We start from the raw sequence: 18577 nt of genomic DNA, 5'->3' as shown, positions 1-18577 counted from the left end.
GTGGTAGTACTTCATTCATCGTTAAATGTCACGCGATTCAATCCCCTTCACAAAAGAAATAGGAAAAGGCTGAAGAAAGAGATTAAAACATGACCTGAAAATATTTCCTCATTTTTGAACTTATCCACCTGAACACAGCGAACATGTACCATTTAGGAGATATCTCAATGCAATGATTACACATTGATCGAAATACAGAATCTCCATCCATCCGTGTTTGCTGGAGCTTATCCCAGCCGTCTTCGGGCAGTAGTCGGGGCACACCCTGAACTTGTTGCCAGCCAATCGCAGGGCACACAGAGACGAAAAACCATTCACGTTCACGGTCACACGTAGGGACAATTTTGAGTCTTCCATTAACCTGCCATGCATGTTTTTGGAATGTGGGAAGAAACCGGAGTACCCGGAGAAAACCCACGCAGGCACGGCGAGGCCTGAATCGAACCCTGCACCTTTGCACTGTGAGGCAGACGCGCCAACCAGTAATTCACCGTGGTCTCATCAGACCACAGGACATGATTCCAGTGATACATGTCCTTAGTCTGCTTGTCTTCAGCAAACTGCGGGCGTTGTCCAATGTAAAAGGGGCTTCCTTCTGGCATGGATGCAGTGTACACTGGATGGCCTGAACACTGACAGGATGGCACGCGACCGCTTCAATCCCTGCAGCAATGCTGGTAGCCCTCATATGTACCGGTACATGCATTTTCTGAAGGCACACCCTTTCGATGATGCTGAACACAATTTCTTTGGTCGACCATGGAGAGTCCTGTGCTGAGTGGACACTGTCCTGTCAAACCAGAACATCCAGTGACGAGTATGAGAGTGGAAGAGAGATATTTAACAGACGTTCTCCCCATTCGTACCTGTGATTTTATAACATGACATGACACAGAGGGGCAAAATTCTTAGGCCCAATTTGAACATTTTAAATTCGGGGTGTACTCACTTTATATATACAGTGTATATACATATATATATTAGTGTGTTTGTATAAGTATGAACAAAAATAATCCCCAAAACAACCCCAAAAATAGGGTTGTTTTCCTTTAAAAAAATACCCCAAAATATGTGTTATTTTGTGCTTTAATCATTTGACCCAACATTTAGGGTTAGATTAATATCTATCCCTTTCTAACCCAACTTGAGTTATTCATATGAGAAAAAACATTTATGCAGTAGACATTGCAAGAAAAGCTCTTTTTTAAAATACTTTTATTTAAGTATGAAAACGTAGAAAAGGAAACTTGACTTGCCTAACTTGACAATAAAAATACAATAATATGCAGGGATGCCCGCTAATATACTGTCACTGGGGGCCACACCACGTCAGCAGCACTAATTGAAAATCCTCTTTTCTTGGAAGTGAGTTGAATTTGTTCAGGATTTAGGTATACAAGCTGATATAGCAAAAAAAAAAAAAAAAAAAAGAAATGAGAAAACTTTCCTTCTCTCCTGCTCTATTTCTCTTTCATACATAATTCACAGGCATTTCATCTGTCGGGTAGTCCACTGTGGTTTGTTGTTGCCCATTGTCTTTTTGCTCGCTCTCTGCTTCAGGCACTGAGACTATTTGCGTATCGTTGGCTTCTTCCATGGCTCTGAGGTTGAGCCTCAGCTCTTCTTTCTCATTCAGTATCATCTCGTCATCAATAGCTCTCAGCTCTTCCTCCAATTTCTCCTGCTTTTCCTGCTTCTTCATTTTCCAGAAGAAGCAGAGATTTTTCTCGGGGTAGGTGACTTTGGCCAGTGGCAGCTTAAAGATCTTATTGGTCTCCGTGGTGATGAGCAAAAATGTCAGCGCGGAGAGACAGAAGGGCCACGTGCAGGCTGGGAGACCAAACTGCGGACAGAAATGTTGAATTGCACTTAGTACCGGTCCAATTTGGATGAGGTTATATAGACTGTAATCCCGATTTATGGTTTGGAAAACATACCGCGGACATGATGTTGGCGATAGCAGAGCCCAGGTATGCGCAGAAAAACCCTGCGGAGCAGAAAAGAAAAGATGAGCGTCATGATGAATGACGACGTTTGTCACATCGCGGACAACAGGATTGAGATGCTAAACTCACCGCAAGTAATAGCGAGAAGGTGCACTTGCCAAGTGAGAGCATAAAACATTCCGCCAATGGCAATGCATGCCAGCACGCAGTTGTATCCCCACAGGCCAAAATAAATTGCACCAAACGGAGCTGCCAAAGCCAGGCCTGCACAGTAAAAATGCCAGTCACAAGGGATCTCGCTCGCCAACAGTCAACATCATCTATTTGGGTTGCTCACAACATTTGGCACATTGTCATCTTTGGAAATGGGGTTCTATCAAACATTACGGTGGCATCATGAAAGGATTGAATTTATTCGCCAAGGCTACCTGAAAGCATGCCGATCGTAGACCCGAGGACAGCGTGTGCGCACGTGATGGGGGAGGAGATGAAGAGTGAGATGATGAAGATGCCTCCTGTCCAAGGGTTGTCACAGCCGTACACTTGGCCTATCCCCACAGGCACGGACATGAACAGCTGCGGAGAAATTGTATTTATTTTTTGATTTGTAAGTGAACAAGAAGAACTCAGCCTGCTTAGATGTCAGAGTACTGGAAAAAAAAAAAACAATTTGTGGACCTCTTAAAATCGTTGTGGACACTGACGCATGAGAGAGCCAATGAAACGTTGCCGATTATTTACGTTGCTACGAATCCGTTTTGTACAAAATGTCATGCCAAACTAAGCCTAACCTTAGCGACGTCGATTTCCTCCCAGGTGATATTCGGCAGCTCGGTGCGGGGTTGGATGAGAACTTGGGGGAAGTGGTGGTTGTAGTGACCTGTGGCCACCATGTGGAGGCACACCAGGATGTTGAAGGGCAGCGTGAACACTGGCAGATCCCAACGACTGTTAATGGATGCCAGAGCACTGGACACGATTGGGCTGGGAACAAACAAATGCAAATATCACTTCAGCTAATTCATAATTTGATGTGGAAAACTATTTGGCATGTTCTCCCCGGGCCTGCGTGGGTTTTCTCCGGGTACTCCGGTTTCCTCCCACCTTCCAAAAACATGCATGGCAGGCGGATTGAACACTCTAAAATTGTCCCTAGGTGTGAGTGTGAGCACGGATGGTTGTTCGTCTCTGTGTGCCCTGCGATTGGCTGGCAATCGGTTCAGGGTGTCCCCCGCCTACTGCCCAAAGACAGCTGGTATAGGCTAGAGCACCCCCTGCGATTCTTGTGAGGATAAACGGATCGGAAAAATCAATGAAATGAATGAATGAAAACTATTTGGACTCTTCTCAGAGAGGATTGTACATGGATTTGATTTCTATCGTCACAGCTATAAGTGGATCCATTCGCTTGGGAAGACTTTCTGTAAGATGGACTCAATTGTGTCTGTTGGAATTTTACCCCTGAGGGATCAACCTTAACGTCTTACCACATCATAGACATGAAGATGTTGGGCAGCAAGAGCCACCAGTACCAGTTCCCTGCATTGGAGAAGACGGCCATCAACAAGCCTACTAAGATACCGTTGTAGCCATACAATCCTGCAGCAATTGCACCCCTGAAAAACAAAAAAACAAACAAAAAAAATAATTCCATTATGACAATCCAAAATTGTTGCAGATGTTTTTTGAACCGATGCTCCCAATGGGAGTTTGTGTCCATATGCCTTCTTTTCCGACGCCACTATTTTGATAACAAAATGAGTGAGCTTACTCACCTGCTCTGTCGCAGAATGAGCGCTGAAATGGTGGCAAAGAGCGTCCCCACAAAGCCGTTCAGCGCCCACCAGTAGTTCTGCAGGATGAGGCCGGCAAAGATAATGAGGCCGCTCAGCGGGTTGTTAACAAACATGACTTGGGCAGCCCCACGCAAGACCCAATCCAGCAACTGGAGCAAGAAAAACTGTTCTAGAAGACAAAGGAAGAAGATGACGTTATCTTATATCTGCCTCGACATTTTCGTGCTCGGAGGAACACTCCTCGTCCCGTGGGAGTGTCACCGCCACGTGAGCTGGAGCCTATCCCAGCTGACTTTGGGAGGGAGACCGGTTACACCCTGGACTGGTCCACAGTCAATTGCGAGACACATTATGACGATAACAATCATTCACAATCACATTCACACCTAAAGACAATTTAGAACATTCAATCAACCTCATTTGCATGTTTCTGGCATGTGGGTGGAACCTGGAGTACCAGGAGGAAGCGCAGAGAAAACAGGCGGGGAAATCATGAAAGTCGGAAACAAAGATCGGAATGAAAATTCGGCTAACATCAAAAGGAAACATTAGTAAGTATGCTAAAATGCTTGTGTGAGCTCTCAAAAAAGTGTGGCTGTGGCGTAAAGAAATGAGCTGCAACAGAATTCAAAGCAAGACTTGATTAATCACTGAAATTCACTCTCCAAATCATGTTGGCCACTTGATCTAATACGGAGACTTGTGGCTCGAGCATTGCCATGGCGATGCTGGATCACCTACATCAGTGGTCTATAAGATTTAAGTGAACGAGTGGATGTAAAACCAATGCCGGAAGAAGTGATATATTCCAAGTGGAAACTCTTGATAGCAAGTGTGTGAAAGTAAAAACCATATATAACACATTCACAAACATGTTGGAAAATATATGTTAAGACGGACAATTTGTACTGAATTTCTTCCTTAAAAATATTTCTGATTGTTTCTTGAGATGGGGCATCTGAAGGTTTTGTAACGTGTAAACTCTACTCATCGAAATATCCATTCAACATTTATCCTCACGCGACATGCTGGAACCTATCCCAGCTGAATTCAGGCAGTAGGCGGGGTACACCTTTGAACTGCCACTCAAGGACAAACAACCATTCACACTCACAGTCACACCAATGGATTAGTGGGAGTGTTCAATCAGCGTGCAACGCATGTTTTTGGAATGTGGGAGGAAACCGGAATACCCGGAGAAAACCCACGCAGGCGTGGGAGAGAACATGCAAACTCCACACAGGAAGGCCAGAGCCAGAATTATTATTTTTTTTTTACTACGTACTTGCTACTTTTTTTTCCCCAATTAAAAAAAAAATTGAACTATTGAAATACTGTACCGTATTTTTTTTCATTTACTTTTAACTTACAGTATACAAATCTCCGTCTATTCATATTCACTACTCATACTGTTGAGGGTTGCAAGCTGGAAATCATCCAGGCTGACTTTGGACAAAAAGCAAACTGTACACTGAAAAAAATGGTTTGTTGAATTTATTCAATCTTAAAAAAATGTATGTGTGTATATATATATATATATATATAAATCTACACCCATTCTATTGTGTGCAGGTATTTGACCAAATAACATTGAGCAAATTCGACACACACCGTTTTTTTGGGGTTTTTTTTGTGTACCCTGGACCTGTCGACAATCAATCAGAGGACATCAAGAAAATACGATGTGTCAGCTCTAAGGATAAACTTACTTTCCATCCACTTTGCAAAAACTGCCATATCTCCTGAGAAGTAGGAGACCCCCTTCAGGAGGCGAGCCTTGGCCCTCTGCAGGCACGGGGCTTCTGCCGTCTGGACAGGGGCCTCCGCCTGCTTGTCATTCTCATGTTTCAGGTCAAGTTGTGCCATCAGGGGTTGCAATTCCTAAACAAACAATTCGGAATTGAACTTCGCTCTGTTCAATTGTAAAAAAAAAAACTAAAACAAAAAAACCAACAACAACAACAACAATAGCAACAAAGCATTAATCACTGAGGATTTGCTTGCACACACAAGCGCCAGTGTGCGGCTCACACAAAGCTTTTGATAATCCCACCGGTATCCTTTTGCAAACATTCTGTGTCCAAAATGCATCATTTTTTTATCATAATTTTTTGAGGGGGAAAGTGTAGATTCAACCACGAGCATGCCTAGTGGAAACAACTCCGGTGATGCGAACATCATCCATGGATGCTTGGACCATCTACCTGCTTCGTAATGCTCTGAAAAAGTAATCCGGTGAGCACATTTAATTGCCACAATTTAAATTTATACTCCAATATCTTTTTTTTTGTTGCTATCATTGGCATATGGTCAATGATTTCAGGGTTATTCTTGTAATACAGTTTTGAAGTTACTTAAATTCCATATATATATATATATATAGTGTATGTATGTTAAAAAGTAACTTTGTGTAATCCATACATTGGAGCCAACGTTCTTAAAATATTAGAAAGAAACGAATTGGTATATTTGTATTATTTTCTTGTATTTCTCTTACCTTTGTAAAAAGTGATCCCGGCATATGTTCAAATAGTCAAGAGGTTCATAGCTTGCCAACTGCCCCTCTGAAAAAAATCTGACAAGGGTTTTTAAAGCCTTGCACATAAAAAATAAAAAATCAACTCCTACTTTTCTTCCTCCACCCCTTTCCTCTCTCACCCACCACTTCACTCATTCGCTCATCACTTGCAGCCCAATCTTTGATCATCTCTGCTGCACCCAAGTCTCCTCAACGAGATAGGCGCAAGTATGCGCAGCGCTTTTGCCTGTTTACATTCTGTTTTATTTTCGTGCTGTACATGATCTACTGTTACTTGTCAGAGTAAGATCCATAGACTGTGGCTACCTTCCTATTGGTCTGTCCAAATTAGGAATCGTTACATCAACCACCCAGCAAGCATTCATTCATCTTCATTATTTGGACGTGTGTCGGTGGGAAGATGTGCTGTTTTGTGGGGTCACTGACGTGATTTTTTTTTGTGGTTCATTGTCTTTATTTTTAGGAGCAAAACAAACAGGATAAAAAGAAAGCTATGTATCGCCAGAGTGTTGTGTTAGGTCCTGCTCCGTCTTTGTCGGAGTGGAGGGCGTGTCTCTTCAGCGGTGCACCTGTTTCTTGTTCCCCATCAATACTTGCCAAGTATTTAAAGACTGTCAAGTTTCCAAGTCCCGTGTTATAGAATTTGCTTGCTGTTATGCTGAAGAGATTTTTTTCTCACCTTCATGCTGATAGTCGCTGCGTACCTGATAGTTCCTTGTTTTGTAAGTATTTTGGCTTCCCAATTATTTCATGACTGATTTAAGTTTCGTGTGTTTGGGCCTTTGCCGTTTTGTTTTTGTGTATTTTCGGGGTATAAAATTTACCTTGCCGGCGGCAAGTGCTTTATGTTCATATTTGATTTTCCTGACTCGTTGTCGCCATCGATTTCTGTTTATCCTCTGTGGGTCCTTTGTTTTTCTATAAATAAATATTTTTGTTCCGCGTTTGTATGAGCCTGCGTTTCTGGGATCCACACACCATTTGGTTCGTTTCCGAACCTTGTCGGATCCATTCTAGTTCAGAGGCAAAAATGTATACCGGCGGTCACCAACCTTTTTGAAATGGAGAGCTACTTCTTGGCTACTGTTGATTCCCAAGGGATAACAGTTTGATACACGTGTCAGAAATATCAACATTTGCTCAAACTATCCACCCATCCATTCATTTTCTGATTCGCTTTATCCTCACAAGGTTCGCGGGGCGTGCCAGAGCCTATCCCAGCTGTCTTTGGGCAGGCGCGGTACCGGGTGTACCCTGTATTGGTTGCCAGCCAATCTCAGGGCACACATGGACGAACAACCATCCACACTCACACCTAGGGACCATAAAGAGTATTCAATTAACCTGCCACGCATGTTTTTGGAATGTGGGGGGAAACCGGAGCACCCGGAGAAAATTCACGCAGGCACGGGGAGTTAAAAAAAAAAAGTTGCTTATTGATATTTGCCTCTTTCTTACCTCATCCCTTTTCTATCATTAATGGGAGAAATCATTAACCTGATCAAAGTCTTCACAGTGACGAATGTCTTTGATCACTAATAACATAATGAAGGTAATTTGGGCAAAGTTGGTATTTCAGGAATGAGTATCAAACTGGTAGTTGATAACCTCTGCTGTACACAACGTCAGACAGCGATGCAATTCACCGTATAAGCGAGTACGGTGCTCCAGCAACAGTCCTTTGCCCTGATCGAGAAAGCCGTAGTTTCAGCTAGTGCCCATTTTCTTTATTTTACTCAATATTTTCCAAAACTCAAAAACAATGGCCTTCTCTGTCATCATTTCGCCCCAAAACAGTTTTGATATTCGACCTGCATTTGCATGAGTTCTTGAGAGAATTGTGCCCCTCGCTGATTAGTGGCGCACACAAGGCCGCCCACCTTGTCCATTCCTTCCTCCGCTTGCTCAAGTGCAGAGAGCGTTGGAGAGACACAGAAGCATTCGCGCAGTCCCTGACGTTAATTGGTGCCAAATGAAATACTTTGAGTTTTTGTGGCTAACTGTTATACATATCCAAAGAATTTGGGCAACACCAAGGTTTCCATCCATCCATTTTCTGACCCGCTTATCCTCACACAGGTCTCAGGGCGTGCTGGAGCCTATCTCAGCTGTCTTCGGGCAGTTGACGGTATACACCCTGAACTTGTTCCCAGCCAATCGCAGGGCACACAGATAAACAACCATCTGCACTCACACCTAGGGACAATTTAGAGTGTTCCATTAACCTGCCACTCATGTTTTTGGAAGGTCACGAGGAGAACACTCAAACTCCACACAGGAAAGCCGGAGGCAGCATCAAATCCTGCACCTCTGCACTATGAGGCCGACACGCTAACCAGGCCAAGGTTTCCTCCCACATACCAAAAACATGCATTTTGGGCAAAGTCAGTGTTTCCCAACCTTTATTGGGATAAGGCACATATTTCAAGTGAAAAAAAATCTGACGGCACAACCGCACAAAACAATGCAAAATAAGTGCTTACACAAGTTACTTATGGACCTTCTGTCTTTTAGTCAAAGAACATTTGACTAATTTGCCTGTTACTATAAAGGTTTGGCATAGAAAATTATCAAAGACATTTTTTTTTTAATTAGAAAATATTTTTGGTCAAAATAATTGACATTGGACAACATCCTGCGGCACATGTGACGTTCTCTCACGGCACGCTAATTTGCCACGGCACACTGGTTGAGAATCACTGAGCTAAGTGACTCCTACTCTAAATTGTTCCTGGGTGTGAATGGGAGTACAATTCTTGTTTGTCGATGCACTGTACCCAGCAGTTAGCTGCCGTTGGTTGTCACATGCGATAAAATAATCGGTCACGGCAAGCGTCATGCATTGAAAAGTTGTCGATGACGCATTGTCTGAAATGTAGACGTGCTCCAAAATAATTGTCGAAGGAGGGGAAGGGGCCAGATGCCATAAATACACCCGTTTTCTGAAGCTGAGCAGTGATTGGTCGTTAGCTGAGCCCTGAGCAAGTGTGATGCCATTTTCAGTCCACAGCAAGTGGCAAAATGGCCGCCCCCAGAGGTAGACAAAAACAGCTGCGTTTTACTGCTTAACTCATACGCCACAAATTAAATATTCATCAGAATGCCATGTTTACATGAATGGGTCTGCATAAAACATAGTATTCTAAAGAAAATGTGTGGGTTCACTTCCTCTTGAAACAGATGTGGTGCTTTTAATATTGTGACATGACAAAGATGATATTGTGGCAGTTTTAATTTCGCGATATTGCCATATTACCGTTATTACATCCCTACACCAAACTGGGTGTGGTACGGTATGTTATGGCATATCCTACCGTGGTTTTTTTATTTCTTTTTCACAATAATATAGAGCTCCGAAGGTGACACGGAAGAAAAAAAAAACTTTGAGTTCCCTCGCAAAGATAGCGAGATCACACAAATGGTTTTTAATCTTTTTTTTGCAACGGGATGCTTTTTAATGTACTTCCGGGTCAGCTTAGCTAATGTAGACTCTCATGCACGGCTAATTAAGATACGATATCCTTTATTTGTCCCACACTGGGGAGATTTACAGTCTACAGCAGTAAGATTGTGGGTAGAAAGAAGAAAGAAGAAAAATAAAGTGTTTGCATTCAGAAAATAAAGTGAAATTAAATTGAGAGACGACACTAATTCAGGGAAGGAGAGAATCATGGAGAAGGACTCGGAAGCTCAAGAACAGATTTAATGTCTTTGTATTTCAAGCCAATCTCAAAGTAAAATTCCATTAAACTTGCCAGCGAGTGTAAACGTTTCATGTTTGTTGTTTTCAGTTACCCGGAAGCTGACCCGAAAGTACATTAAGCGCATAAATTAAAAAAAAGACCCCTTGCAAAAAAAAACAAAAAAAGGTTGCGTTATCTCGTAATCTTTGCAAGGGAATGCAACCTTAGGGGCTCCGTCGAATAACTCAGACACTGGGTGTCCTTTATGGGGGTTTGAGCATAAGCCCCCAAGAAATTCTTTGCAAGTGCCTGATTATGAACTGAAGTGCAATTATCCAGTTTTGGCCCCCAAATTTTTTCCTATAAATAACATATCTTTGTATTTATGCCAGCGACAAGCAAGAAAATTATATATTCTTCCACTAACGACAACAAAAGGCATACTGTATCTACTTTTTGTGACTTGCTTTTGTTGTGCAGCCACCGTAGGTTGTGTGATTGTGTGATGTTTATCTCGTGAAAGATATGTGCCTTCGCTCGACAAAGGCCGTGAAACACCGGTCTACAGTGTGTTCCAACTTCTCTCCAAATTTAATTTCTGCTGCTAGTTTAGCAACAGAATGCCACTAGAGACCTTCAGTCAAAATAAAACCTTGGAATTGAAAACTTTGTATTACCAAATTGTGATTAGAGGGCAAGGCGACTCTGCACCGGAACGCCCAGGGAGGCGCAATATGGTAGACTCGACCTGCGCCAGCACAAATTTGAAGTCACACCCTTTCTTACACCAAGCACGCTGGCACCAGCCCACTAAGAGAGGCCAAAAGGCTTGCCTTTGGACATAAGATGGTTAAAAGCAGGAAAAAGAGAAAAAAAGAAATTGAAGGATAGACAAAAAAAAAAAAGTTTCTCAAAAAAGCAATTCTTCATCATTGCTTGGAGTAACCATGAGTTAGCTACTGTCGAACAGTCCGCGCTACTCCTAACTAGCTTGTCGATTCGGAAAAGCATTGTGAAGCTCCTGGCTCTTTGCGCAAATGAAAATAAAGGGAATTAGTCAACTTAATGCATGAATTCAGACTCTGAAACGGGAGCTGAGCTCATTAATTTATGGTTGTCATCGCAGAATAATAATATCCATCTATCCATTATCTGAAACGCTTATCCTCACGAGGGCCTTGAGGTAATTTGTTGATATTATTAACTCCTCAAATTGAGTTTTTTTTTCTTCTCCGTAAATATTTTGTGAACGGAAAATGAGGGGGGTGGGGGGGTAAGCCGGTCGTGATTCTGACCTTCCCGTGTGGAATTTGCATATTCTCCCCATGTTTAATGTGCGTTTCCTGCATTACTCTGATCTCCTCTCACATTCCAAAAATGTTGTCTTGACCTACACAAGCTATGTCGGTTAACTGAAGATTCGATTTTTTTTTTCCCCATGGGTGTTTCATAACTCAGTCACGAGCCATTTCGCGACACAACACGAAACAAGAATGAATTTTTCCACCACTTGCAAAGTACAACTCCACTATAAACATATTATTTAATGCACATGTATAAACTGAATCCCACTGTAAATGTTCTAATGAACTGTTACCAACTTAGCAGATGACAGTTAAATTTTAGTTGCCACCCAGGGCCACTCAGTATTTTCTTGTGTAACGCTACCCGCAGTGTAAAAATATGTAAACTCCTGTTCCATTCAATAGTTGGTCATCCAGACAATCTTCATATTTTCCATAAACTGACACCATCGTGTAGTGTATACATCTATAAAAGTTTGGTGGTGGGTGGGGGGGGGTCATAAAGAAAGAGTGACAGGAATGTGACATGTCTGCTCATCACACGCATTTTCCCATGCTTATGTTTTATGCAAATTACCTTTTGTGTGTTCATGCATATAAGCCCACCCCCCCTTACTTTAGGGAGTATTAATACACGGCAACAAGCACACTGAAACACGCTCTGCAGAGGAGCTTCAAGCCATTCTGAATGCTTTTGCCGAGGCGCAGTCCATCGTCGAGACTAGGAGGCCACCAACTCGGGCCTGCAGGAAAGCAAATGACCACATGAAATAGCCTACGGGCCTTTCGCTGTTCTAAAAAAAAAAAATTGTGAACACTTGCAGCAATTTATAGAGTAGAGTAATGCATTTCCGACATGGTTAAATCATTTTGTATAACTTGTGAGGGATCAAAGTCAATCTGTGGTTTTGAATAGATGAATGTCATTCATTATTGAAAATAACATATAATTAAAGGTAATCTGAGCAAAGCTGTTATTTCATAAGTGTGCGTGACAGCGGCAACGATTTGCATGAATTCAGTACCCAAGAAGTAGATCTCAGTTTCAAAAAGTTTGGTGAGCCCTGGTCTAGACTTGACGAACAAGAAAACGAGGGGTCTTCAAACACCGGTCAAAAATAATCAGCCAAAATGTTGCCGATTATTTTTTCTCCTTTTATAGACGCTCACCATTTAACAAGCAATAGTGAGGTGAGCGTTGAGAGTTGTACAAGGAATGGACCTGGATGTCACTATTTCACAAAAAACGTTCAGTCATGGTTTGTTTGGGGCTGGGGAAATCATCAGTGGTGGTCAAAGATGCATTTTCTGTATTGATAAGTTGTTAGTGATATTAGTGCTTATTTATAATGATTTTTATTTTTAACAATATATTTACAGTTGACCCCCATAGGGAATAGGGACCATGGCAATATATGAATCAGCGGATTAATAAGTAATCTGTTTTTGGGGGGTTTTTTTGGGGGGGGGGGGTTTGCTGCAAAAAATCGACACGGCCTCAAAAATCCTTATTGGTCGGGCCCCAAAGAAAACCCATGTACTGCCATGTCCCAACTTTCACTCAATCATTCACCAATAGCAGACCACTCTGGAAAAACGTGACCATTTCCTGTATCTTGGCACCATTTGCGCCTCTCATGTTGACCCGCATTCTGAGAACACTCATCTTCTGATCTATGCCATCGCAGCACATGTCAGACTCAGAAAATGACTTTTTGAAAACCCGCGCCTAACTCTTGGCCAACTTTTATGACTATGTAATTGTTCTTTCCTTTTTTTCTCTTTTTTTCTACCTTTTATCATTTTTGAACCATACGCTTTCTTTAATGATCGGTTGACACAGGCAGTGGGTTGTTCAAGGCTACTGCTCAAAATGTTTTACATTATCCAACACTGCAATCAACAACAAAACAGGAAGATTGCTGTCTCCATTATCTCCAATCTTTACATAAGCATCGTTGGCACCAAAAGGAATTTCAAACGTTTCATAAACCAAATCAGAATTGGCTGATGCTGACATCTGGTGAGGAAAAACAGGAACCGTCCAGTTCATTTCACCCCTCTTGTCTCCTTAGCTCAGCTGCGGACCTTCCACTTAGCAAGCTAACACATTCCGTTGGGTTCATTTCTCAATAACGCAAATAAAACCAGTCTGACAAAGCCGTGCAAATACCAAACACTCCAAGAAAGATCCGACAAGATTAGTGGACTGGAGGCACTGGTGCTTTCATGCAGACGGCTCACTTTGAAAGGGTCACAAATATGCGCGCCCGTGTGCCTTCTTTGGTGTGTGTGTGTGAGTGTGTGTGGTAGGGGGGCTCCAGCTTCAGTCAGAGTCTATGGAACCTGATACTGGATGACTCTCCATCACAAGAATGTGAGTTTCCTTCTCTCCGAGCATCTGGCGAGACGCCCAGCCACATCTCCATCTGTGTGTGTGTGTTTGTGCGCAACTTGTTACTATTTGCCCCTTTTTCTGAGCCTCTTTCAGACTTTCTTTATATGTTTCTTCGTCTTCTGGCTTTCTGGACCTTTACGAAGATTATGTTGGTTTTGTTTCCAAAGTTTGTGCTTGTTTTATAGTCAAAATGAGGCCTAAGGTGAGGAAAGAACACAAGAATGTGTAACTCTCTCTTTTATAGGAGGATGACACAAACCGATTGTGATTAGATGAACCATTGCCATATTTTGTTGATACGCAGAAGTGTGACTTGGAACAGAATTAATACAATGAGTCAAATGGAATTGCTACATTTTATTCTGATACAATATCTCTATGCACTATAATATACACATGTGTTGTATCCAAAACTAGGAATGCCACTTTGAGCACAGACTTGTGTCATGAGCAAACTTGTTACATTGGTCAACAGCAAATTTGAATGTCAGAGATAGCTTTATGTGTCCCTAAGCATTTTTGACACAAATCTGTCTTTTTTTCTTGCACGTCAGTTTTTTTATTTTATTTTAAGTTTAACCATTTTTGGAATATGGATTTTTACCATGGTATGGAAAGCGGATGCACAGATTTGCTGTTGCTGTACAGAATTTGATGACAAACCTATCACCAACTCCTCCTGAACGGTCACAGGATAAAGCCTGCAGTCCCACCACAGAGGGCAGTAATGCTCCACCTCCAAACCCGGTGAGCCGTTTGCTGCTGCAAGCAAAAAACAAACAAACCCCAAAATCACTTTTAAGTAGGAACGCACAATACTGTACCTCAATTGGAACACATTTTAACCTCAAAACCCAGGATTTATTTTTTGTGTGTGTGTGCGCGTGCGTGTGTGTGTGTGTTTAGCCATGAAGTTCACTTGGAGTTAACAAAGGAAGTGCAGAAAACAACAGCCTCAGGCCCCAATGATGAAAGAGTGAGCCCTGTTTGAGGTTTAAAACTTTACGGTTTCACATATTTTTAATGAAGACCGGACGGTCTCACAAGTATTTGGTTGTTTGTGTTTCCACAGAAGAATCAATATGAAATGAATGTTTGCCTGCGTCAATGTGTCAGCTTCATGATCGACTGCTCAGCCTTGCCTGCATCTCGCTTCAGATGTATTAGAAATGGAGGGATACATGATGAGAGCATAAACAAAGTATGCACATTCATCGTAGTCGTTCTTTTACAGGCGAGCCGTTCAGACTTGAAAGCTTCTATTTCTTTTTTTAATCATAATTGGTAATTAATAATAAATCATCCATCACTTCTTTACAAAATGTCCTCATCAAGGTAATAGGTGAGCTGGAGCCTATCCAAGCTGACTCAAAGCAGAGAGGTGGTACACCCTTGAATGGGTGCAAGCTAATGGCTAAGCACAAATAGACCATTTTCACTCACATTCACATGGTCACTTATTACATTGAAACATCATTTTTAAGAGACATAACAATATATTGCTAAATGTATCCTTTGAGTTAATGACTTTCACAGCAAGCAGTTGACCTGTAAAGCAAAATCCAATAAAACACGCAGTTAGACCTCACCATTAACTTTGTGTCGTTTTTCTAGAAACGACATTCGCGTTCCCTCACTTTTCACAGGTGACACGTTCCATGATCCACCACGATAAGTGAATTTCCCATAAATGATTGACCATTTTGGTGGGGATGGGGTGATATGCACCATTGGTCCCCAACGCCCGGGCTGTGGACTGGGACCGGTCCGTGGGTCATTTGGTACCGGCCCGCACAGAAAGAATAAGGAACATTACTTCCATTTTATTTATTTCGGAAATGTTTTATTTTGAAAAAATACCGGATTCTTTGTTACATCCGTCTACAGCAGGCATGTCCAGCTCCGGGCCTGGAGGGCCACCGTCCTGCCTGTTTTCTATCTCTCTCGGCTGCAAAACACCTGATTCATCATCCAGCTCTGAAGCAGCATTCGAACATTCCTGATTATTTGAATCAAGTGCGTGTCTCCTGGGAGAGCTGGAAAACAGGCAGGACAGCGGCCCTTGAGGACCGACTTTGGACACCCCTGGTCTACAGCATGTCACTTATGACGCAGGTCAAAGCGCGCTTCTCAGTCACGTGATAGGTTACGTATCGCTAAAATGAAACACAGAAGCTAGCAAAATGTTTTTTGTTTTTTTTAAAAAGGGAGCGTTTTGGGGAAGGGAGATAGAAGAGAAGCCTAAGCCTTTCAAGAAAACCGAAGCGACATTTAATAGACAGTATCAGGAGCCCTACTTAAAATATGGATTTATGGGAGATTCCCACGCACCAAGCCCACTCTGTATAATATGCGGCGATGGTGAGTCGTATTTTTCATGCACTTTGTGTTTGCGGTGTATCTTATTTTGAAGGCACGTTTAAACGTTACCATAGCAACCAGATAGTGTTGCGGCCAGATAGGACGTTCGCCGTGTCATGATTGGGGTTTATTATTATGTATCGAAAACACCTGAGTTTTCATGCTGGTCATATCATATTATTTTGTTGTATTTATCCGTCACACCTGGAAGGCCGGCCCCTGAAAATATTGTCTGACATTAAACCCGTCCGCCGGGCAAAAAAGCTTGGGTACGGCTGATATACAGTATTTAAATCTTATAACTATACCAGGACACGCGTGCAAGGCCAACATTTATTTGCCAATCCATTGGACTCGTAATACAGCGTGCCGACGGCTGCCAGCTACTGTTTTAACTACTAAAACGTCCCCCAAAAAGTTTTACTTTACAGTTTTGCTACCTTAAGCTGTCGCATTGCTGCCAAAAGTACAATCCTGGTGGATGAAAATGCTTCCTCGTCCTTGTGGAAACCAAAACAAAGTTGCCACGACAATCGATGTGTGACGAGTGGAAGTCAATACTATTAAGGTGGGAATTTCAACTTTAATACCACCCAGGAAAATATTTCAGTGTTCGCACCATTAACACGACACTCGGGTTCATATTACAAAAGGGAGCATGAGACGAGTTTCAGATACAAAAATACATGTTTTTATTTTTTCAAAGACAAGACGTACCATTCCCACAAGGAACTCGATTGTTTGCTTTGCTTGTCTTGCCTGCACTGGGCTCCATTTTTTGGGGCACTCTGAAGCACTGAACGCTACATTTGAATAATGTTCTGAATTTCCGAATGGCCTCAGTATAGCATTGTGGTCGTAGCGTTTTTTTTTTTTTTTAAAGTTTCGGGAAATTGTGTCTTTAATAGAACCTGATGTGTCCAAAATGTTAAACACTTACTGTCCATGACTGATGATGAAAATTACAATACATTTACATTTCATCATGTTCACCCTTGCATCTTGATTGGTTTCCCACATTAAAATGTAAACGATGCAGGGGGGAAAAAAGCAAATGAAATTGAGCTTATTTTAATCCTTCCCACCAGCCACCGCTTGCGGGGTTTATAAAATAAAGGTTTGTACATGCTGTTGTGGTATTAGTCTCGCAAACTGATGGATTGGCAGAGAAAAATGAACTTGAGCAACACTGCAGGGGGAAAATGAAGAGTCTTGTTCCTCTTAACTAAACTGTCGGGTTCCGTTTCTCCTTTGTAAATTCCAATAAACGACACTTCGCACATAGCCAAACACACCACAGCATATTATGCATTTATGTGCGTGCGTGTGTGTGTGCGTGTGTGTGTGCAAGGACAAAGGCTGAATTGTTCACAGCCTTGTTTTCATCCTCATTTGGCTTTTCACTTGTTGATGTTGTTTAACTCTCTTCCTCACTTCTCTGGCTTTCTGGTGACATTTTCATTCAGTGCACAGTATGTAATCAATGTTTACGTGCTCGCCATCCATCACTTATGACATCCGCTGAGGCCCGAACAAGACAAGGAGAACTTCAGAGGCTAAGTAAACATATATTATCACAGCGTGCTGATTAGAGTGAAACAGTCTGGATGAAAGACAAGAGTGGGGAATTGAGCTCGGTTGGAAAAATCCATCTTTCAACTGCAAAGAGCGAGAAGGTCGGCGCGAACGGAGGCTAAACAAAGAAGAGGAAGGCCGAAGTCCAACTCTTACCTCACGCAGAAAAGTGGAGAATGAAAATCGAGACAGAGAAATTGAGAGCAGACAGTAGAGATGAAGAGAACGAGAAATGAGAAGGAGGGAGAGAAGAAGACAGAAAGTGGTTGGATGATGGCTTCCAGCTGCATGGCACCCCTCCAAGTCCACACACACGCATGCACGCACGCACAAACACACACACACACACACACACACTCATACGGTTGGAGTCAGTCGAGGACCAACAGAGAATGTAAGACTCTGACAGTCTATGTTAGCAACAGTGACATGCCTGCATGCACAATATGACAAACAACTTTTGTGACTATAAAATGTTGAAAAGATTTGGTTGACTGTACAAGCTTGGCTTTGGATGCGAGAGAGAAACCAGTTGGCTTGTTCAGGACAGTGAGGGGGAAGTTTCTTCCAAAATGAAACCCATTTTATATTCGTAGTTCATGTTATTTGAAAGTAACTTACCATGTTGTAACGGTGCCACTTCACCAAAGCAAACAAATGATTAAGTATGACAATTTACTTTAGGGCAACACACTGGGGAAATGAGTGCCTACTATAATGTTTGACAGGCAGCCAATCGCGATCCAGTCAGACAGTTCTCGAGGACATGACTGAAATAGAAATGCAAGTCACAGAAAAGTGAATTAACTGAGTTCATCCCCAGGCCTGGGTGCTTTTTGTTAGATCTTGAAAATGGGCACATCCAGAGACATGGTAACATGCATCAAATTGTCTTACTAACTTTTTATTAGCGGATTTTTTTCTGACTCTAGGCTAAGCTGCACTTCTTTCATAGTTTGGCTGGTGCTGTGACTT

General features: G+C 42.2%; 1 protein-coding gene and 1 long non-coding RNA gene across 2 annotated transcripts; one reads left to right on the top strand and one right to left on the bottom strand.

Moving 5' to 3' along the window:
• Positions 1-1198: 1198 nt before the first annotated feature.
• slc14a2 (solute carrier family 14 member 2) lies at positions 1199-6319 on the bottom strand. Its single transcript, XM_086112190.1, has 9 exons — positions 6240-6319; positions 5452-5623; positions 3722-3911; positions 3434-3562; positions 2738-2930; positions 2375-2522; positions 2076-2210; positions 1938-1987; positions 1199-1843 (listed from the first exon to the last, which is right to left on the bottom strand). Exons 1-9 carry the CDS (start codon positions 6261-6263, stop codon positions 1472-1474), a joined length of 1413 nt encoding a protein of 470 aa, XP_085968316.1. The 5' UTR covers positions 6264-6319; the 3' UTR covers positions 1199-1471.
• A 6777-nt stretch (positions 6320-13096) lies between these two features.
• On the top strand, positions 13097-14876 carry LOC147204765 (uncharacterized). Its single transcript, XR_015100962.1, has 3 exons — positions 13097-14413; positions 14573-14642; positions 14739-14876. It is a non-coding gene; the product is annotated as an uncharacterized LOC147204765 (long non-coding RNA).
• The last annotated feature ends 3701 nt before the right edge of the window (positions 14877-18577 follow it).

The sequence above is a fragment of the Hippocampus guttulatus genome, chromosome 5, assembly GCF_054856545.1.
Source record: "Hippocampus guttulatus isolate MCC_2025c chromosome 5, RoL_Hgut_1.0, whole genome shotgun sequence".
Taxonomy (NCBI): domain Eukaryota; kingdom Metazoa; phylum Chordata; class Actinopteri; order Syngnathiformes; family Syngnathidae; genus Hippocampus; species Hippocampus guttulatus.
The sequence above is the reverse complement of the archived record's forward strand: the minus strand, read 5'-3'. Positions and strand labels throughout refer to the sequence as shown.